At 44.5% G+C, this 20,944-nt stretch overlaps 3 protein-coding genes and 1 long non-coding RNA gene across 6 annotated transcripts; 3 read left to right on the top strand and 1 right to left on the bottom strand.

The window, feature by feature from the left end:
• The first annotated feature begins 342 nt into the window (after positions 1-342).
• nop16 (NOP16 nucleolar protein homolog (yeast)) lies at positions 343-3,428 on the top strand. Its single transcript, XM_068731770.1, has 5 exons — positions 343-546; positions 925-1,033; positions 1,223-1,298; positions 1,546-1,652; positions 2,217-3,428. Exons 1-5 carry the CDS (start codon positions 440-442, stop codon positions 2,358-2,360), a joined length of 543 nt encoding a protein of 180 aa, XP_068587871.1. The 5' UTR covers positions 343-439; the 3' UTR covers positions 2,361-3,428.
• Positions 3,429-5,011: 1,583 nt separating this feature from the next.
• Positions 5,012-10,178, top strand: znf346 (zinc finger protein 346). 2 transcript variants are annotated; one of them, XM_068731712.1, is made up of 7 exons: positions 5,012-5,149; positions 6,234-6,337; positions 6,929-7,024; positions 7,325-7,472; positions 7,612-7,851; positions 7,957-8,056; positions 8,205-10,178. In XM_068731712.1, exons 1-7 carry the CDS (start codon positions 5,089-5,091, stop codon positions 8,344-8,346), a joined length of 891 nt encoding a protein of 296 aa, XP_068587813.1. In that variant the 5' UTR covers positions 5,012-5,088; the 3' UTR covers positions 8,347-10,178. The 2 variants fall into 2 exon arrangements, with proteins under 2 accessions (XP_068587813.1, XP_068587814.1); XM_068731713.1 differs by having other exon boundaries at positions 5,013-5,149; positions 7,615-7,851.
• A 4,294-nt stretch (positions 10,179-14,472) lies between these two features.
• LOC137888370 (uncharacterized) lies at positions 14,473-19,968 on the bottom strand. Of its 2 annotated transcripts, none has more exons than XR_011105132.1 (3): positions 19,726-19,968; positions 18,640-18,811; positions 14,473-14,535 (listed from the first exon to the last, which is right to left on the bottom strand). It is a non-coding gene; the product is annotated as an uncharacterized lncRNA (long non-coding RNA). The 2 variants fall into 2 exon arrangements; XR_011105131.1 differs by lacking the exon at positions 14,473-14,535 and adding an exon at positions 14,555-15,659.
• LOC137888382 (uncharacterized) lies at positions 15,705-17,185 on the top strand (the record flags this gene model as incomplete). The annotated part of the gene is made up of 2 exons (XM_068731776.1): positions 15,705-15,933; positions 16,689-17,185. Coding segments are annotated over exons 1-2 (726 nt in total), but the record flags the coding sequence as incomplete, so codon positions are not given.
• Positions 19,969-20,944: the final 976 nt, after the last annotated feature.

Here is a 20,944-nt window from a genome sequence, read left to right as displayed (position 1 = left end):
ATATATATTTGTATATATATATATATATATTTGTATATTTATATATATATATATATATATATATATATATCTATTTGTAAATATATATATATATATTTGTATATATATATATATATTTGTATGTATATATATTTGTATATTTATATATATATATTTGTATATTATATATATATATATATATATTTATTTATTTATATGTCCATATTGACTTTGTGTACATTTGTATTCATTTGTGTATTTAAGAAAAACTTAATCAAATTATTATTATTTTTAAATAACCCGGAACTGAAAGGTTCAAAGCGCAAACGAGGCTTCCGGTCACATGACCGGAACTAAAACAAACACGTACATCCGGTTTCGGCCACGCTTTAACCGTCTTCCTCAAACCACCAACAACAACTCTCTCGCGGTGCAGTAGAAACAGAAGAACACCTCCAACATGCCGAAAGCCAAGAAGTCCGGGAAGAGAAAGAAGTTCGACTACAACCTGGACCGGAAGAAGATGAAGAAACAGTTCATCAAGAAATACAACCCGCGGATAGAAAAGTAAGCGGAACGGAACGTTAGCACGTTAGCTCATGTTGGCTAACAGGTGGGGCATGTTGATGCCTCGTGAGAAGTGTTTACCTGAGCGTTTGACCCGATATTTGTAGTGTTGATATTACACAGTAGTGGAAGTAGTATGCCGCTACTTCAAGTAGAATACTGTGGTCTAAAAGATACGTAAGTACACAAGTGATGAAAGTATTCATTATGCAGAATCCCTTCATTGCTACCAAAGATTGATTATGATATGGATGGATAGATAGATATGTGTGTGTAATACATTTGATTCGGCCGGATCCTGCAGAAGTACCGTTGTGTGTGTTTGTTTTTTTTTAGTTTTGCGTCATCGTGCGTCTTTTAACGTTTCCTCTCACTCAGCACACAGATCAGAAACGCGTGGGACGACAAGAAGTCCACGTCCAGGAACCTGCAGGAGATGGGTCTGGCTTTTGATCCGAACCGCACGCTGCCGATAGCGAGAAAGAGCGTAAGTAGCAGAGACAGACTTCACAATGGGTCTAAGTCTAAGTCCCGCCCACGAGAGCGGAGGAGACGAGGAAGAGACGTGAGGACTGAGTCGAGGCAAATTGAGACGTCCTCTCCTCGTAGACGTCGTGTTTTATGTTTGTCGTCTTCAGTTGACCCAGAATAATAACGAACGTGTTCTTCTGTTCAGCTCCTCGGTGAAGGTAAAGCGACCAAAGTGACTAAAGCTCCCGTCGGCATCGTGACGAAGCCCTACGTCCTCAACCGTAAGTCCTTTCTTTTGTTCATAACCTCACCATAAGTCACTATTAGAGACTCGTCCTTTGATATAACTCTTGTCATTTCTCTTCGGCTGGACGCTCGCTGTGATTTCACCCTAATTCGACCAATTACAATGCAAGCAGAGCTTCACTTCCGCCATTTTTGTTTTCGTCGTTGTGCTCGGAGGAGTCGGCCTTCGGCGGCAGCTGCTCTGGGTTTCGGTAACGTCTCTCTTGTGTTTGTGTGGCGCAGAGCTGCAGGAGGAGGCCGACCGTCCGGAGAAAGACTCCAAGACGCTGTCCTCCGACCTGATGGAGTACGCTCAGCACATGATGCGGGAGCACGGCGACGACTTCAAGGTGAGAGCGCCGCCCGACGTCAACCCACACGGCGGTGGAACGAAGCTGCTTAAAGCGGATCTTTGTGCGGCAGAGCGAGGGCCGTCGATTTGAGGCGTCCACATTCGATATTTACCGTCTGGACTTGGGCTGCACGATGGTGCGTTTGAGGACACTCTGAGAAATGAGGACTGGCTGCCGCGGTCTAGTCAGTCGCTGCAGAGGAGACGATGAGGGTCATTGTAACGCCGGTCAGATTGAAGGTTTTTAGTCATTCGAGCTCTTTGGTTCAGAGTGAAACATCTCGTCGATGTTACTGATCTACCGGGTACAGCTCTACGTAATAAACATGTCATAATAAATGGAATTTAAATGCTGCTTTCCAGCGTGTGAAGCAGGACGTGTTCAAGCTCATTAGTTCTTAAAGATTATCAAGAATGGTTCAACATTTTTCTCTGCAGTGAGCATTGAAAGCCTCACCGGGGCGCCGTTTTACCATTTTAATACTCGCAACGAGGAAGTAGCGTCGGACGCGGGACTGTTTTCTGTGCCGTTGAACTAAGCGCTCTTTTGGTGTCCCTGCAGGCGATGGCCCGGGACGAGAAGAACTACTACCAGGACACGCCCAAGCAGATCAAGAGGAAGGTCATCGAGTACCAGCGGTGCCACCCGGAGCACTACGATGCCTTCGTCCAGTCGCTGGCCGCTCCGCCGCCGCCAGTCCAGTAAAGAGACTTTCTATATATAGATAGATATATCTATATATAGATATATTATATATCTATATATATATATATCAACATCTCACTCTGGTCCAGTGTGAGGACCGCAGGACTTCAGGACCTTTCTGTTACTGTCCTCGCTGTAACGATTTCCTGTTTTAAGTGTTTCCCATGGTCTGTCTGTCTGTCTGTCTGTCTGTCTGTCTGTCTGTCTGTCTGTCTGTCTGTCTGTCTGTCTGTCATTTAAATACCTTGAAGCTCCTCAGATGTGTTGTTGGTTTTTTTTAATGCGTTCACACTGGAGACCTCTCAGATGTTTCTTTTCCTTGAACGTCTCTCTGGTCTTCGGTTGAAGCTCGGAGCAACTCGACGTCTGAGAGGAATCTCTCTGAGCCGTTTGGATTCCTGACGCTCGGGTCGGTCCGGACTTCAGTGCATCTTTACTCTGAGGAGGAATTTGAAGCGCTTTCGGCGCCGGTTAGTGAACGTCGAGTCTGGAACGAGCTCAGTTCTGACGGCAGCGGTTAAACACCAGCAGCCTTCCATCTCACTGTCCTCTGGGGACAGTCAAGTCTCTAGGAGCAAAAATGCACCTAAAGGGATCCAGAGATGTCACTGAAAACAAGGTGCTAGAACCACAGACTGGTCTTTATGCACGATTTCCATTACTGTACTTTTACTCAAGCTCCTAGTTCAACATTATCACCCAACATTTGCCTTGTCCTGTCATTAAAACCAAAAATACATTAAAAAACAACAATTTCAAACAGACCAAAACAAGTGGTTTAATATTCTCTGGTTCAGTCATGTCTCCTCTGTTGAAGCAGCTTTTCTTCTGAATTATCAGTTTTTCTTCCACCAATCAATCAACAGCTCCAAGAAATGAACAAACCAAATGGAAATCAAAACATTATTCATTTTAAAATTGTATTTTTGACCCAGAGTTACCATAACAAACTCTAGGGCCGAGTTAAATAAAAACGTCAGTTTGAATATCTTGTATGCATGATTATCATACAGTATGTTTATTAATACTACTCACTGTACCTTTAAAATAAAAACATGAAGACATGAACCTGAGTATTATTAGAATAGCTTAGTGTTGAATACACAATAACAAGGTGTGTTTATACATGACACTAGGCCCAGTTTAATATAAAACACAATTTTATACTATCTATATAGATATATATATCCATATAGATATATATATCTATATAGATAGATAGATATCTATCTATATATACATATCTATCTATCTATCTATATATACATATCTATCTATCTATCTATCTATCTATCTATAGATAGATAGATATCTATCTATATCTATATATACATATATACATATCTATAGATCTATAGATCCATCTATCTAGTCGGGGGTTCCTGCTCCATCTCTGTCAGTTTGGGGGTCCTTGGTTTGACCCCTGATCTAAAGTATTAATGAAAGAATCATAGTTTTCAGAATCTTATTGGATATAAAAAAAAGTTGATCATAAGAAATACAAAGAAGGACTTTTGGAGGACGTTTTGTAACTCAATAGGAAGGGAGACAAACATTGATACGGTATGGAAAATGATAAAGATGTTACTCAAATTATATAATAACGTTTGGGGGGGGGGGGGGGGCGGTAAAGATTGTATGAACCCAGGGAACTACAGAGCAACAGCTTTAACATCAAATATCTGCAGAATGATGGAGAACATGATGAATGAAAGATTAATATATATGATGTAGGAAGTAAAGGATATATACATCAAACACCAGAGTGGATCCAGCTTTATGTTCAGAACATGAATGTATCGATGGATACATGATTTTTTTATTAAAAAGATGAGTAGACGTCAGAGTATAAGAGCTATTCTGGAAAGTTTGGAGTCAGTCCGTTACTATTCTCCATAGTGATACACGATGCGTTCAGGGACATTGGAAATGGGATTGTCACTATTTGCAGACGATGATGGAGCGATTTGGAAGAAATGTGGAGTTCATCGTAAACAAAGTGCAGAGAGACATTCTGAAGGTATAGAGCGGTCGTATGGTATATGAGGTTTCACATGTTCAGTAGAGAAGACAAAGACAACGTCCTGTACACGGAGACACACTGGTAGTGAAGTAACACTATATAGTCATGAATTAGAGAGAGCAGCAAGCCCACTCTAAAAAAACTATCAGTGTACACAGGGGGACATGCTGGCAATGATGTTACAGTCAGCTTCAGTAAATCAGAAACAACAAGTATCATTAAAGCAACGGGGAGAAGACAGGAAAGGACGAGTTCAGAGGAAAGAGGGAGAAATGAGATGTGCAGGAAGGAACCGGATCAAGGACACGCCGGCCTAAACAGTTGTGCTTCAAAAAATAGGTAAACTGAGACTATTGTGGTGAAGAGGAGACAAGAGAACAGGTTATTGTCCGCTGTCAGAAATATGAGCAGCTGATTGGAGACCTCAGCAGGACGAAGGTACGGTTAGACGTAGTGGATATTCTGCAAAAAGTATTATTTCAATATCTTAGATTAATTAATAGTATTAAGAAAATATGAGCCCGTTGTTTTTGTTTTGTTTCTTTTTTTTAATTTTTTTATTTAATTGTCATAAGTACTCCCTCCAGACCAGTTGGTGGCGGTAATGCCCCAATTCATTGTTTGCCAACCGCTAATAAACCTCCAATAAAGAAGACGAAGAAGAAGAAGGAGAAGAAGAAGGACGCCGCTGGCTTATGAGTAGAAATGATGGCCGACGCGATGCAGACAGAGGATTTTCCTTATTTACCTTCGGGTCCGGCGGAAGGTACGAGCAGTTTCCTCGCGTGCATGCGTTAAAATGAGATTGCGTGTCAGTGCATTTTAAGTCGCGCGACTTGAAATGCCGCTAGCTTAATGCGAGCTAACGTTAGCCGTCCCCGGCAACGCAGGCTTTGAGCGGAGCGTGTTTTTGCTAAGCTAAGCTAACGGTAGCCGTTTGAGCTCCAAGGTCGATCAGAGCATGTCTGCATCCGATGCTGCTCGTGAAGTAACCCCCCCCTTGCGCGTGCACCGGCGGAGACCGAAAGAGGCATCTTTTTTTAAAGTCGGGATCAATGGCGGCTCGTTAGCGAGACGTTCATTTTTAGTTGTAGGCCAAATGCGGTGAGCTGTAATCCTCAGGTCTTAACACAACGTCAGGGGAGATGTAAACAGAGCTGTCTGCGTGGTGAACACACACTGTGTCACAAGCACAGTAGTTTCTCACGTGTGTGTTTTTATTGTTATTATTATTACTGTATTTCTGACATTAAGCATATTTGATTTATTGAGCGCATTAAAAAAAAAAAAAAACAGCTGTTCACCAAAGTGCTTTTGCAGAAAAATTTTAAAAAATGTAAGAGATGTGATGAAGTGCGTCACTGATGTGTAGTAGTGTACCTCTCCCTCTAATGTTGTACTTCTACCTGAACTGTGTTCATATCTGACTCTCTATATGATCTTTACTGTGTATTACCACATGTATTCTACATCTTGTTCTGCACTTTGCAGCTTTTTAAGCCCCTGGTTATAGATGCCAAACTGCTTTTCCAGCCCAGTTTTAACGCCCTGATGGAACACCTGGATTAATCACATCTGTCCAGTGTGTTTGCATCTTCGTTTGAGCCAAGAGCAAAAGACTCAGACTCAGAATTAGGCCCAAAACATGCATCTGTCTGTCTGTCTACAGATGTGTGCACAGGCATTTGCACCGTTGACGTGTGCACAAGGTGACCGTCTTCCATCTATCAGAAGAAAGAAAGATGTCTCTTAATGCGGGGGGGGGGGGGGTTGTTTGTCTCGCGTTGTGTGTTTATAATTACACTGTATCCCAGGAGGTGTGACCTGATTCTCTCTGTGTCTCCCTGCAGTGAATAAGATGATAAAGGAGCACGGCGACCTGTTTTCTGACTCCCAGTGTAAAGTCTGCAGCGCCGTCCTCATTTCGGAGTCCCAGAAGTTGACTCATTATCAGGTCGGTGAGCCCACCGGCTGCTGCTGCGCTACGTTTACCACGGTGTCATTGTTAGCTAGGAGGTAGCGCCCGTCTGATGAATGCTTTTATCATTATGACTATAAGAGCACTAAGGTATGGAGATGAAAACAACTTAGTAGTTTCAATATGAGGGCAGGGAACTTCAGTTCTACTTTATCTTTTTGGTTTCTGAAGTGTTGGCAGCGAAGATCCCATCGAAAGTGAGAAGAATTAAATGTATGTTAATTAACTAATCCATTCATCATCAAGTGCATCAATTCATTTTCTACGTTAGTCGTCCAAAGAATCAGTTTAATATAAATTAAAACGGAGAAAAGAAAACATTTTCTGTCAATTTTTGCGTGAAAACGTTGAGAGAGAGAGAGAGAGAGAGAGAGAGAGAGAGAGAGAGAGAGAGAGAGAGAGAGAGAGAGAGAAACAAACAATCTAGCTTAGCATCTCCACTCTGGAGTTGACAGTCTCTACAGCCTCGTTTTTGACTGACGGCGCTCATTCAATTCTGTAATGTGGACAATTATTATCAATTAACGTGTTGATTTTGTGACGTTTGCGCTCGTCGTGTCTTTTCAGAGCAAGAAACACGGCAACAAAGTGCGCCGCTATCTCTCCATCCAGAACGAGAAGGAGCCGGAGCTGAAGAAGTTCAAGTCGTCGTCGTCCGACAGCGTGAGTGAAAAGAGCTCGAGTCCAAAAACACAACAGAAGCCGAGCAGAACCAAAGCCTCCACAAACCTCCTTTCATCCTCCAGATGAAGCGTTTGTGGACCTTTTGTTCACACAACAGATGTGCAAACAAATCGTCCTTTTTTGTCCCCACCAGGACAAATGATGCCTCTTGTATCCAGAAATGATTTGTGTTGCTGTGTGTGTGTGTGTGTGTGTGTGTGTGTGTGTGTGTGTGTGTGTGTGTGTGTGTGTGTGTGTGTGTGTGTGTGTGTGTGTGTGTGTGTGTGTGTGTGTGTGTAGGACTGTAACAACGGAGACGCGGACCGGTCGAAGGTGTGTCATGTGTGTAACATGACCTTCTCCTCTCGTGTGATGGCCGAGTCTCACTACCAGGGAAAAGTCCACGCCAAGAACCTGAGGCTGAAGACCGTGGGCCCCCAGGCTCCAGGTCTGTACGAGCTTCTGTGCGGCTCCGGTACCGTCCGTGTTCTCCTGCCCCCGTCTCCTCGCTACTACTGACGTTGTAACTGTCGCTTACCGTCTTTTTTTAAATTGCGTCTCCTCCTCCTCCTCCTCCTCCTCCTCAGCAGCAGCCTCCCAAACGCCCCCGACGGTCCCGCCGAAGAAGAAACCCGCAGACGATTCGAGCGGCACGCCGGCAACGGGCGACGGTGGCAACAACGGCGACCCCGACCGCTTCTGCTCCATCTGCCAGGCGTCCTTCAACAACCCGCTCATGGCCCAGCAGCACTACGTGGGCAAGAAGCACAGGAAACAGATGACCAAGCAGAAACTGATGGAGACGTACGGACCCTCCACCGCACCAGGTCAGACCACAGAACCGCCCCGAGGACAGAACCCGTCTCTTAAGTCCCTCCGTTTTACCGCGTGGACATGAACGCACCCCTGTCTCCTCTCCCGTGTGCCTACAGCTTCCACACTGAAGGGCTACCCCTGCACCGTCTGCAGCATCGAGCTGAACTCCGTGGAGCAGTACCAGTCTCACATTAGTGGCGCCAAACATAAGAACCAGTAAGCGCACGCTTTAGATTTAAAGCTTTCTCTCTGGACAGAGGGTCAGTGCACGTGGACGAGGTCCGACTCCCGGTTTTGTTGTCTAACTAACCGATCGGTAACAAGAACCGCTCCTCTGACACAATTTCTTCTTCTTTTGATACAGAGTGAAGAAGTCCGGCCCGAACGCCGCGGAGAACCAGGACGCGGCAGAACAGTCGTACGACGGCGACGTCCAGTACGCCTCCGAAAATAACGAGTACGCCCCGGAGGACACGGAGTACTCGGAGGAGAACCAGTTCACCTGAGGCCGGGTCGGTACCGACTGCAGAGGATTCAGTCAGGACTTGGAACGACGCAGAAACGAACCAGCCCCCCCTCTCCCTCCCCCCCTCCTTTAACACATTACCGTCAGTCTCTCCTCAGAGCCACCTGGACCCTGAAACACCCCGACGTGGGATTTCCATATCATTTTGAGTTCTCAACCGAAACGGTTCCGGTCTTCTCCTCGAAGGACCCAAACGCACTGAACGCGTCCGTCGACGATTTGACCCGTCGACGCCACAGAGGCAGCAGTATTTTAGGAACGTAACATTTCTGTATATAACAGACACCCTTTAAATTATTGAGACACGAATGAGAGTTTAGTTTATGAGTTTATGTTCTCCGTTTGTCCCTTTTAACCCGTGAAAGCAGCAGCAGTGTTATTAATCCTCGTATATTAATACTAAGAAGAGAACGTCTTCCCTGTAGCTCTAGCTGCAGAACCAACTCAGCTGGTTCCTCATCTGATGGAAGCAGAGTCGGGATGCCGTCGGTGCGTTTGGGCCTCGACGAGTTTTTAAAAAGGAGCATAATCCAGATGTTTGTTAGTGAATATCGTACGTAAAGAAAACGCCGTATGTCAGCGGTCTGTACTCTGACAGAGGATCAGACCAAGTACTCCAGTGTGAACCCCCAGCCTTAGTGGACACACTAGGTGTCCCGGTCCAGTCCTTTGGCCCTCGAGTCCATTTCACACTTGGTATCTCTGGTACTAGATAAGTAGAATACCAGCTGTAGACTTGGACACCTTACTGCTGGTTAACAAGCATCACAGACTGAAGTTATGGATTTTAGACGATTTAAGACGTCTCGCTCTGTTCGGAGTTCTGAAGATCGGATCGCCGTCGGCCGTTGTTTAGCCGGTACCGATCCGTTAGAGCGCAGGTCGTCGGGATGGTCTCTGTATCATATTACACACAGTGAAGTGAGTGTAGGAGGGTTTAGAGACAGCAGGGTATTGTAACCACTGATATCTAACCAGTACTAACGTCTCCTGCTCCTCCATCTTCCTCAGTGAATGTATTTATTCAAACGTCTCCTCTTCCTCTTCCTCTGCAAGTTTTCAGTCTGTCTGAACCCCGGCGCTGAAGACGACGGTCGGCGGCGGCGAAATGGAACTTTTTGCACGAGCAGACGAGTCACCGCTTCATGTATCGCTAAAAAAACCTGATATTTAGGAGTTTGACTTTTCTGAGAACATTTGTTTCTTTTATCGATTTGTTTTGATATTTGTTTTTTTAAATGCGTGAAGGACTCGTCGTCGGTGCTGCTAAAAGGCTCACTGTGGGTCTCGGAGAGCCTGAATTGGATCCTCTTCTGCTGGAGAACGAGCGTTTTGTAGAGATTTGATGTCATTTTATAAACGATAGCGATGAGAAGGGATCCAGATGATTTCTGAAGCGCTGGATCTGTAACAGCTGTGAGCTTGAAGCAGAAGCTTTTTTCTTTTTTGTACCGTTGGGTTTTGGTTGACCGGACGGTTCTGAAGCACTCGCTTTGTAACGGAGTCCAGAAGAGGCCGATAGACGCTCTGTAATCTTTACCGTCGACAGCAGAGGGTTTCAACAGTGATGTCTCATCAGAAAGTGATGTCAACATTCTGTCCATTTGTCCTCGAGCGAGACGAGCGGTTGAATGTTTCAGTTCAAAGAGGACTCGTGTTCGTCCTGTACAGTTCATGGTGTAGAGAAGACAAATGGCCTTTTGTTGTTTTCACCCTCAGCCTTTTGTGTGTTTGTGATTCAAGATTTACTTTCAATATATGTTGTGTATAACTGAGGGGGGATAAAAGATGTGCATAAAGAGCAGAAATGTTTTCAGAGTTGGTTTGTTTGTTTGCCACACACACACACACACACACACACACACACACACACACACACACACACACACACACACACACACACACACACACACACACACACACACACACACACACACACACACACACTTTTACATCCTCAATTCCTTTCCTCGCCTCCTCTTAGTCCAACCAACCTAAAAGGCGGGGAAGAGAGACGGCGAGGAAGAGAGAGGAGGAGACAGCAAGGAGGAGGCTAGGAAGAGACGAGGAGGAGGCGAGGAAGAGGCAAGGAGGAGGCGACAGGCACTTAACGAAAAGAGACATCCTTGCTTTGGAGCGCTCGTTAGATTAAATATGACGTAGCGCAGCGGCGTCGTCTGTCAGATGAGCATGAAAACGTACATCTGGTATAATGTGACACGCCTCTCACATCGGTCTCGGGACGAGGACACGCCCGTGCGTCCTCTCACACAGGTCTCGGGACGAGGACACGCCCGTGCGTCCTCTCGCTTTTCTACTAGATGTTTTGTATGAATGTTTAGTAGAGAACAAACGCTGTGATAAACGGGCAACGTGTTGCTTAAGAAAAGCTCCTTTTGTTACTGGAACATCAGCTGAACTCACTAGGAACAGACAAACCTCAGTTCAAGCCTGTAAACCAGCGTTCTCTTTAGTCCCCGAGGGAAGAAGAGTCTCTCATAAAGACGATATCAAGAAGAACAAACAGACGTGTTAATAACCAGCCACAGAGCAAAGTGAACTCACACACTGAAGAGACTAGAAGCTACCCGAGCTTCACCACACGGTGGCGCTGTTACTCCGTTTTCTTTCTGCTGGTGCTGGATGGGCTCGTTCCAAAAGGCTCGTTCGGGGTTCAGACCCGTGAACAGTGAGCTCAAACAACACGTGACCTCTGACCTTCTGCTGAGAGCTGGGCTCTTCGAAGTGAGCAGTAACAGAAGTACTCCTGAAGGAAAAAGTAGAAGTACAACGGCCGATCCCCCCCGACAAGGACCTTAAAGAACCTTCTGTTCTATTCCTCCTGTGTCACGTTCACTCCTTCAGTCATGTGACGAGCAGAGGGTTGTCCAGCTGACTCTTCAGGACCCGTTCGTCTTGATCTTAGTAGAGAGCAGGACGACTGTCCACCAGGGGATTAAAGAGGGGAACCACACGTTAAAAATAAAGATCATTGACGAACGCGTCAGTAGACGGACACCGTGGCAGCCGTCGCAGCCTCAAGTCTTCCGTGATCTTCTTGATCTGCCTTTGGACACCTGGACACCCTGTGCTGTGAAGACCAGGTCGATGGAGCGCTACAGCGGCGGTGGTCCTTCTGGACATTTCTCCACACAAGAATCCTGGTTGTTCTCTACTTCTTCTACTGCAGAGTGATGGAAGCCAGTTCCCCAGATCTGTGCCTCGACTCGACTACTGTCTCTGAGCTCCTCGGGCAGCTTCTCACACCTCACGGCTCAGTTCCCGTTTGCCGTCAGACCTTATATGGACGTCCTGTCCAGTCAGTTCAACTGAGCACAGGTGGACTCCAATCAAGGTGCAGCGATGTCTCAGAGACGAGCGAGAGAAATGGGAGACACCTGAGCGGCGTCATAGCAAAGAGTGTGAATACTTAAAAAGAAGCAAAGAATAAATAACACATGTGATATTTCTGTTTTATTTATAAGACATTTCTAGAATTAAAAAGAGAGTAGCTTGATTAGGGAAAGGGGGATTTAAGAGATTTTAGCATGAAGCAAAGTAAAGGAGTTTCAGAATGCACTGTAAATAAATCGCATTAGCAGAGATGCTAACAGAGATTAGCAGAGATGCTGTTTTCGGAAGTATTTTCTGCAGTAGTGGAAGAAGTACTCAGGTCTTTGAGAAAAGGAACCTACATGCTGGTGAATCAACACCAGAGTAGATACACTGTAGCAGTGCAGCTGTGTGTTTTATATATATATATATATATATATATATATATATATATATATATATATATATATATATATATATATATATATATATATATATATATATATGTGTGTGTGTCCAGTGTTACTGTATACAGTGTTTGGCGGACGCTGGGGGACATCAGTGAGAGACAAGACGATTGGTCTTGGTCCCCCGATATACACAACTACATTTACAGATGCGTTACATGTCACTTTCCACCTCCACTCCACAACATGTATCAGACAGATTTAGTCTTGTTAACATGTGAAGAGCTTCTTATTTGATAGAAATGAAATTAGCCAACAGTTTCTACACGTACAGCTGAAACCATTTGGTCGATTAATCGATTGACGGAACATTAATAGAACTATTTCAAATCGTTGAAGGTTGTTTTTCAGTCAAATACACAACATGACCGCGACCCATAGACCGCATGTGGACGTGCTCACCGTGACGTCAGCCGTCGATTTGCGGACCGCCATTGTCGAGCCTCGAGCTCGGCATGTTGGCCGTCGCCATCTTGGTTTCGCGGTAGTGTAACAGACAGGAGATGACTCAGAGGGTAGTTTTCCAGCATTTATTTGCCGCTGCAGAAAACAGTACAAGACGTATACATTCACGTCTCGTCTTTCTCTCTGCCCTTATCGACGTAAAACACCGTTGTCCGGAGAAAACGGCACAAACAGCGACATCAGGTGGACAACATAAATGGGTGCATGAGGTGGAATGACTAACAGAAAAAACCCCGCGAAAATTAAAACATCAAACAAAAGGAAAATACATACCTGCAGAAAAAAGTAGAAGACACGTACATTCACGTCTCGTCTGCTCCCTAAACATGGAAAACAACAGAGTTTAAACAGGGGAACGACCGTCGCTATATATCCTTCTATGGCGGCGCTCTGTCTGCCGGAAGTGAACGCAAATGGCGCCTAAAAGACTAAATTAAAACGGCCACAAAACGTATACTTTAACGCTCAAAATGACACGTAACAGCTAGATAACGTGACCGTTTTAGCAGTTATTAAAGTGTGTAGCCTAACCAGTTCCATTTTAGGAGAATACGACAAAATAATATAGCAGCATTTTCCCACAGGACTTACCCTCATCAACGTAGAACACCGTCGTGAGGGGAAGACGGGACTACGGAGGCTTAGGAGGTGCAAAAAGGGTTGAGACTTATTTCTGCAGGAAACAATAAATAAATAAAATAATGCTAAATAAAAACAACTCATTAAGATAAAATACACATACTTCAACAGAATCGTTGAAAAATGAAATAACAAATCGAAAATAATAAATAATAAAGTACATTTTTAACTCTGTTACATCAGCAGAAGTGATACCAGAGGGCGGACCTATTTAATATGAATTCATATGATAATAACAGATATATCAATATTTCTATGTTTTAGGGACTGCTGTGCTGCCTTCAGGGTCCTGCCCCCTGGAGCTCAGGAGCAGCTTTAGTGGGACTGCTGGAGGACCTCAGAGGACCTCTGGAGACCTGGATAACACCAGCGCCTCAAGGACCAAATACAACGAGGACACAACTATGAAGTTAGACTTGTTCCATCGTATGCGGCGCTTCACCAGGGAGTGCGTCTCACAGCACCACAGCCTCTACGGCTCCTTTTGACAGTTCCTCTCTGCGGCCTTCCTCGCGGTGGACCGGGCTGATCTCCAGAAGCTCAAAGAGGCGTACACCTTCTGCGGCATCTCTCCCGCTAATCCCACCGAGCAGCACAAGAGAGCACCGCAGGACAAAGGTGCCACAGCCCAGAGAGCTGCTGCAGAGAGTAGAAGATGTCCTCCACCACTTCTACCTGGCAAAAGATGCTAAGGACCTGCTCCTCTTCAAGGCCTCCCTGTTAAAAGTGTGGAGGATTCAGCGTGTCCACATCTTGAGAGGCTGCCTGAGCAACCCTGAGGTGGGGGAGGGAACCCTCTACAGGTATGGTGGAACCTTGCAGCTCAACTACAACAAGGGCGAGGGAGCTGCTGTACCTCTTTGGATCCCTGTGAGAGGCACTGCTCAGCAGGAGGGCTTCCACTTCCACCAAGCCCAGTGGGCGACAGGGAACATACGTTCCTTTTTGGGGTGTTGGAACAAAACCTTCGGCCTTTTATCTCACTCCGTAGCTAAATCGTTAGGATTTTGGATTAATTGTCTTCTTGAAATTCTTTTACGGCTAAAGCCCTCGGCATTCTCAACGGGATGCAACCCTAGCACCCTGTATGTAATAGTTGTGTACTTCGTCTGTACTTTACTATTGCCTATTGTGAACATTCTCACCATTTTATGACTAACACTGCCAAGTCTTCACTCAGGGAACTCACCTTAAGCTCCTCTGCATGCTTCAGTCCTCACTTCTGATCACACCATCAACAGACAGGGGAAGAGGGTTAACTTGTTCTAAAGGACCAGAACACGTTGTTTGGTTTCAGTCTCTTACTAAATGTAAGGCTGGATTTTTATTTAGGTTGGTCTCACAACAATCTCATACAACAACTCGAAGTCAATGAAACAGTTTCTGTGGTACCAGCAATAAGTCTAACCCTCCTTCTATACGAAGTTTTCCTCTTGATCAGTTCTCACTGATTCTGCTATGAGGAATAATACCGTCACTTTCTAAGAGGGTAAGACCTCTAAGTCCAGTTGGGGGGAAAAAAGCCCAAACTCACAGATTCTCTGCTCCTTTTTATGCTGCTAAAAAGCTGCACCTCCTTCAGGCTCATGAGTCACTCACATGAAGCCTCCTCTCTCTAAGTCAGACACAGAAGGTAACTGGTTTGATCCTGTTCAGATGAGGAAGTCGTGTATAAGTTTAGAGTGACTACTTTATATAAGGCATATATGCAGTTTATAGGTTTAATCATATCTATCAAAAAGCAAAAAGGTTTATAGGTTCAATGGTTATACGTTGATTCAAAAGGTTACAGGTTATAACAGTTATACTTTTATACATGACATCAGACAATCATCCGAATATGTTGGTCAGTAACAATGATCGTTAAGCTAGTGCATGAAATTGTAAAAACCATTGTAAAATATCAAAGAGAACTAATATATGCCAAACTATATAACTGTACTAGAACGTAGGATTCCTCTGAAGTTTGGCAAAAAACAATATAATAAACATGTGCTTTATTTATATTTTATTTATCTATAGCACCGCTGCCCATATCCTCCTCTCCTCGGGCCACTCGCACCGGACCCATCAAGACAGGAGGGATAGTCCAGGTCCTGGACCAGGACCGGTGGACAGAGGCCACGAGAGCTGCCGGTGAAGCACCACGGAGCTCCAGCACGACGAAGACTACGCTGCCACGGTCCAGAGGACGTGCACCGACCCCAACGGTCCGTTTCACCCGACCACATGCCAACACATCTGGAGATATGTCAAACATCTGACCAAATTAAGAAACACCAGCTCCTCCCTCAACCTCCAGCCCAGAGAAGGTCCTCCGGTAACCCTCAACCCTCCACATGTGGCTCCTCTGAGCCGGGTTACAGTGGAGAAGAGTGTGGCAGAGATCCTGGAGAAGCAGCAGCAGCATCACCAGAAGAACAAGAACAAGAGGATGAAGAGGAGGAGGAAGTGTTTAGCCTGCGGTAAGGTTACCCTGGTGACGGTTCACTTCTTCTATCAGACTCCAACAGTGAAGAACTTCTACTGCTCCACTAAAGTCTTTAAGACGTACGCAGGTGAAGTCCTCAAAGACGCCCGCATGTCCTTTGAGGACTGTGCAGCGTCTCCGTTCTTTGAGCGGGAGCTGGAGGAGAGGAAGCAGAGGAAGGACAGGAAGGAGAGTAAGGAGAGGAAGCAGAGGAAGGACAGGAAGGAGAGGAAGCAGAGGAAGGAGAGGAAGCAGAGGAAGCAGAGGAAGCAGAGGAAGGAGAGGAAGCAGAGGAAGGAGAAGAAGCAGAGGAAGGAGAGGAAGCAGAGGAAGGAGAGGAAACAGAAAGCAGAGGAAGGAGAGGAAACAGAGGAAGGAGAAGAAGCAGAGGAAGGAGAGGAAGCAGAGGAAGGAGAGGAAGGAGAGGAAGCAGAGAAAGCAGAGGAAGCAGAGGAAGGAGAGGAAGCAGAGGAAGGAGAGGAAGCAGAGGAAGGAGAGGAAACAGAGGAAGCAGAGGAAGCAGAGGAAGGAGGAGAAGGAGGGGAAGGAGAGGAAGGAGAGGAAGGAGAGGAAGGAGAGGAAGGAGATGAAGCAGAGGAAGGACAGGAAGCAGAGGAAGGAGAGGAAGGAGAGGAAGCAGAGGAAGGAGAGGAAGCAGAGGAAAGAGAGGAAGGAGTGGAAGCAGAGGAAGGAGAGGAAGCAGATGAAGGACAGGAAGCAGAGGAAGGAGAGGAAGCAGAGGAAGGAGAGGAAGCAAAGGAAAGAGAGGAAGGAGTGGAAGCAGAGGAAGGAGAGGAAGGAGAGGAAGCAGAGGAAGCAGAGGAAGGAGAGGAAGCAGAGGAAGCAGAGGAAGGAGAGGAAGCAGAGGAAGGAGGGGAAGGAGGGGAAGGAGAGGAAGCAGAGGAAGGAGGGGAAGGAGGGGAAGCAGAGGAAGGAGGGGAAGGAGAGGAAGCAGAGGAAGCAGAGGAAGGAGAGGAAGGAGAAGAAGCAGAGGAAGGAGAGGAAGCAGAGGAAGGAGAGGAAACAGAAAGCAGAGGAAGGAGAGGAAACAGAGGAAGGAGAAGAAGCAGAGGAAGGAGAGGAAGCAGAGGAAGGAGAGGAAGGAGAGGAAGCAGAGAAAGCAGAGGAAGCAGAGGAAGGAGAGGAAGCAGAGGAAGGAGAGGAAGCAGAGGAAACAGAGGAAGCAGAGGAAGCAGAGGAAGCAGAGGAAGGAGGAGAAGGAGGAGAAGGAGAGGAAGGAGAGGAAGGAGAGGAAGGAGAGGAAGGAGATGAAGCAGAGGAAGGACAGGAAGCAGAGGAAGGAGAGGAAGCAGAGGAAAGAGAGGAAGGAGTGGAAGCAGAGGAAGGAGAGGAAGCAGATGAAGGACAGGAAGCAGAGGAAGGAGAGGAAGCAGAGGAAGGAGAGGAAGCAAAGGAAAGAGAGGAAGGAGTGGAAGCAGAGGAAGGAGAGGAAGGAGAGGAAGGAGAGGAAGGAGAGGAAGCAGAGGAAGGAGAGGAAGCAGAGGAAGGAGAGGAAGGAGAGGAAGCAGAGGAAGGAGGGGAAGGAGGGGAAGGAGAGGAAGCAGAGGAAGGAGGGGAAGGAGGGGAAGCAGAGGAAGGAGGGGAAGGAGAGGAAGCAGAGGAAGCAGAGGAAGGACAGGAAGCAGAGGAAGGAGAGGAAGCAGAGGAAGCAGAGGAAGGAGAGGAAGCAGAGGAAGGAGAGGAAGCAGAGGAAGGAGAGGAAGCAGAGGAAGCAGAGGAAGCAGAGGAAGCAGAGGAAGCAGAGGAAGGAGAGGAAGCAGAGGAAGGAGAGGAAGCAAAGGAAAGAGAGGAAGGAGTGGAAGCAGAGGAAGGAGAGGAAGCAGAGGAAGGAGAGGAAGCAGAGGAAGGAGAGGAAGGAGAGGAAGCAGAGGAAGGAGAGGAAGGAGAGGAAGCAGAGGAAGGAGGGGAAGGAGGGGAAGGAGAGGAAGCAGAGGAAGCAGAGGAAGCAGAGGAAGGAGGGGAAGGAGGGGAAGGAGGGGAAGCAGGGGAAGGAGGGGAAGGAGAGGAAGCAGAGGAAGGACAGGAAGCAGAGGAAGGAGAGGAAGCAGAGGAAGGAGAGGAAGCAGAGGAAGCAGAGGAAGCAGAGGAAGCAGAGGAAGCAGAGGAAGGAGAGGAAGCAGAGGAAGCAGAGGAAGGAGAGGAAGCAGAAGACTTCTATGAGGCTGAGAGCGTTAGAGAGGAAGAACCAACAGCCTCTTCATCCTCCCTCATGACCAGAGGAGAAGTGTTCACACTGTGAGGCCTCCTGCTGAGATTCACTGTTTATTATTAAAGTCTGTTCTTTATCTTTTAATGTTTCTAATATTCATGTTTTTATTCTTGTGAAGCTCTTTGTGATGTTGTTCTATGAAAGATGATTTATTAAATAAACTATACTTCAGTAAAAGTACTAATACCACACAGTACAAATACTGTTACAGGAGAAATACTCCTTCAGTAAAAGTACGTCAGTATAATCAGTAAACTGTTGTACTCTGATATATATTAAATCATTAGATTATTATTATTAATGTAAAAACAGGATTTTACTGATCAATGTTTTGTTCATTAAAACTAATTAATAATCACTTCTTAAAAATGTACTTTTGATATTTTCTCTCCATATTCTCGTATATTTATGATTATATTCTACTTTTTGTTTCACGGAACTATTATTAATTATTTATAATAAAATATAATAAATCTCTGGAATCAATAAATATCATTATTACTCATAAACATTACTAATAAATTAACATTACTAATACATTATTATTAATACATATCATTACTAATAAACATTAACATTACTAATAATTTAAATTAACATTATTCTGATCAACAGATCGACTCTTCTTCTCCAAACCGACTCTCTGAAAACAGACCGTCTCTTTCTGACCTCACGGTTGAAGCGTCGTCGTCGTCGTCATGGTGACGTCACGGCCGGCGCTCAGTCGACTTCCTGTCTCTGTTTCCTAAAGGACGTCTCAGGAAGCAGGATCCACGGAGACAAACACAGAAACGTCTTCAGTCTCTCAGAGCAGCTGCAGACGTCATCACTTCCTCTCCGTCTGTCAGTGGACACACAACATGTTCCTCTTTAGAACCCAGGAGATCCTGATGCTTCACTCTAGAGCTCACAACTGTTCAGCTTTCACTTTATAGATACATGTGTCACAGCTCCATTCGTTGGGTTTAAACCCTGTACTATTATAGCATTTGTAGAATTACATTCCAGTGGTGGCTACAAACGTTTTCAGTTTAATCATGAATAGGATTTTATTTTGTGTCATTTTATCCTCTGACATCATTTATTTTATTTAACCTAAAGTACTAATAAAACTACAAAAGTCCACTTCACGTGATTTCTTACAAAGTCAACGCAAAGACGTGAACTCTGCGTCATTTACGTACGATTTTAAAAACGTATACTTGAGCGGGAGACTGTCGTGACGCAGAGACGCGACAGCCAATCAGCGATGAGCTTCTCCTCCTGACGTCACTGACGTTGTTGAAACAGAAATGGAGGCGAAAGTATTTAATGATAGTACTTCATATTTGTACACAGACCGGACGTTACTACGTGTATAGTTATATGAATACACCATAAATGATCTACGGTATACAAACAATGACGTAACTGCTCTATTTATGCATAGACAGCGTTATTTTGACTGTTGACGCTACAACGTTAGCATGTAGCCTAGCACTGAGCGATCCACACCATTCTTGCGGACGGACGTGACTACGCATTAATTCAGACTTATTACTAATAAACATCATCATGTTGTTATTTCGGCTTCTTTTGTATCCGTTTGAGGCAACAGTTTAGTCCAAAATCCTCCATTTAATAAGATACTAGAACCAGATTAACAGAGTGACGTCAGCTACAAACGCACAGAAGGCTAATGCTAACGTTAGCTTCCTCTCAGAGTAAAGCTAGCTTCAAGGTTTCTAGTCAGAGACGCTCAACGTGAGCTCTTACCGAACACCGGAAACGAACCGGTGGGTTGGTGAAGTTTACGGTTTCTCACGAGCTGCTGCAACGGTCTGCCGGTTAACGGTAACGGTAACACACATGGACACGCCCCCTTAAGGCTGCGTTCAGGTACGCCTCGAGAATTATTTCTTCTTCTTCTTCTTTTGATTTTTTACAATGGTTGACATCTATCTTATTGGCGCATTACCGCCACCTTCTGCTCCGGAGTGTGGATCAGAAAATAGACTTACAATCTTTACCCCCAAACAAAACAAACAAAAATAAAATAAAATAAAATAAAATAAAATAAAACAAACAAAAATAAAATAAAATAAAATAAAATAAAATAAAATAAAATAAAATAAAATAAAGGATAACCTTATCCCTGCATTTTCATTCATACCTTGTAAAACCTGTGTTCCTTCAGAACGCTAACAGGAGCCTAACCTGTGCTCAGCACTCCTCTCAGTGAGCATTCACCAGCTCCACTGTGTAAACGAGACTATCAGTTGTTCTTCTGTTGATTCTGGTTCCTTTAGCTGCTGTTGCTCCTGTCTCAGGTTTCTTAGCACCGTCCGTGTAAATCTGTGTATAATCACTGTACTCTTTCATTACTTAATATTCAAATGCACTCACCAAATCAACTATACCTTCTTCTTTTCTTTTGACATGTAATAAAATCTGTGCTGTACTAGTATGTGTGTTTAGTTTTACATATGTGTTCATATTTTATTCACATTGTTTGATTAGTTAGGATATTTTGTATTAAATTCCTTTATCACAAAAGTAATTAAAATACTTAAAAAACAGGAATAAGTTCTTGATAAATAATATAAAATTAATAAAGTCCTCATTTAGAAAATTAAGAACACTTATGAATTAAGCAAAACACAATTATTAATAAGAATAATCTTTAGTTGTAAAAATAAGCAAAACACAATTATTAATAAGAATAATCTTTAGTTGTAAAAATCAGCAAAACACAATTATTAATAAGAATAATCTTTAGTCCTTATCCTTAATCCCTAACTACATAATATTGTAAAATCTTAATGAAAAAGGAAAATGTGTTAATTATAAAATCAAGTGAAACTCATGATTTAAGCCAAATCCTTTATTCATTTTTTTAATTCCTAAATTACAAAATGAAGTCAATTTACGAAGTACAAACATTTGTTAAATTCTTATGAAATGAGAAAAATCCTTGATTATAAAAAGACAAGCT

Source organism: Cebidichthys violaceus, unplaced genomic scaffold (assembly GCF_023349555.1).
Source record: "Cebidichthys violaceus isolate CVI_PGR_0920_01 unplaced genomic scaffold, fCebVio1.0.p SCAF_53, whole genome shotgun sequence".
Lineage (NCBI taxonomy): Eukaryota > Metazoa > Chordata > Actinopteri > Perciformes > Stichaeidae > Cebidichthys > Cebidichthys violaceus.
Note: the sequence above shows the minus strand (reverse complement) of the source record. Positions and strands in the feature narration are given on the sequence as shown.

Bases quoted from the DNA above. Each gene is read 5' to 3' on its own strand.
- nop16 (XM_068731770.1), top strand. From the start codon at position 440: ATGCCGAAAGCCAAGAAGTCCGGGAAGAGAAAGAAGTTCGACTACAAC. The intron at 547-924 runs GTAAGCGGAACG...CCTCTCACTCAG, and splicing joins TACAACCCGCGGATAGAAAA to CACACAGATCAGAAACGCGT. The intron at 1,034-1,222 runs GTAAGTAGCAGA...TCTTCTGTTCAG, and splicing joins TGCCGATAGCGAGAAAGAGC to CTCCTCGGTGAAGGTAAAGC.
- znf346 (XM_068731712.1), top strand. From the start codon at position 5,089: ATGATGGCCGACGCGATGCAGACAGAGGATTTTCCTTATTTACCTTCG. The intron at 6,338-6,928 runs GTCGGTGAGCCC...GTGTCTTTTCAG, and splicing joins AGAAGTTGACTCATTATCAG to AGCAAGAAACACGGCAACAA. The intron at 7,473-7,611 runs GTCTGTACGAGC...CCTCCTCCTCAG, and splicing joins CGTGGGCCCCCAGGCTCCAG to CAGCAGCCTCCCAAACGCCC.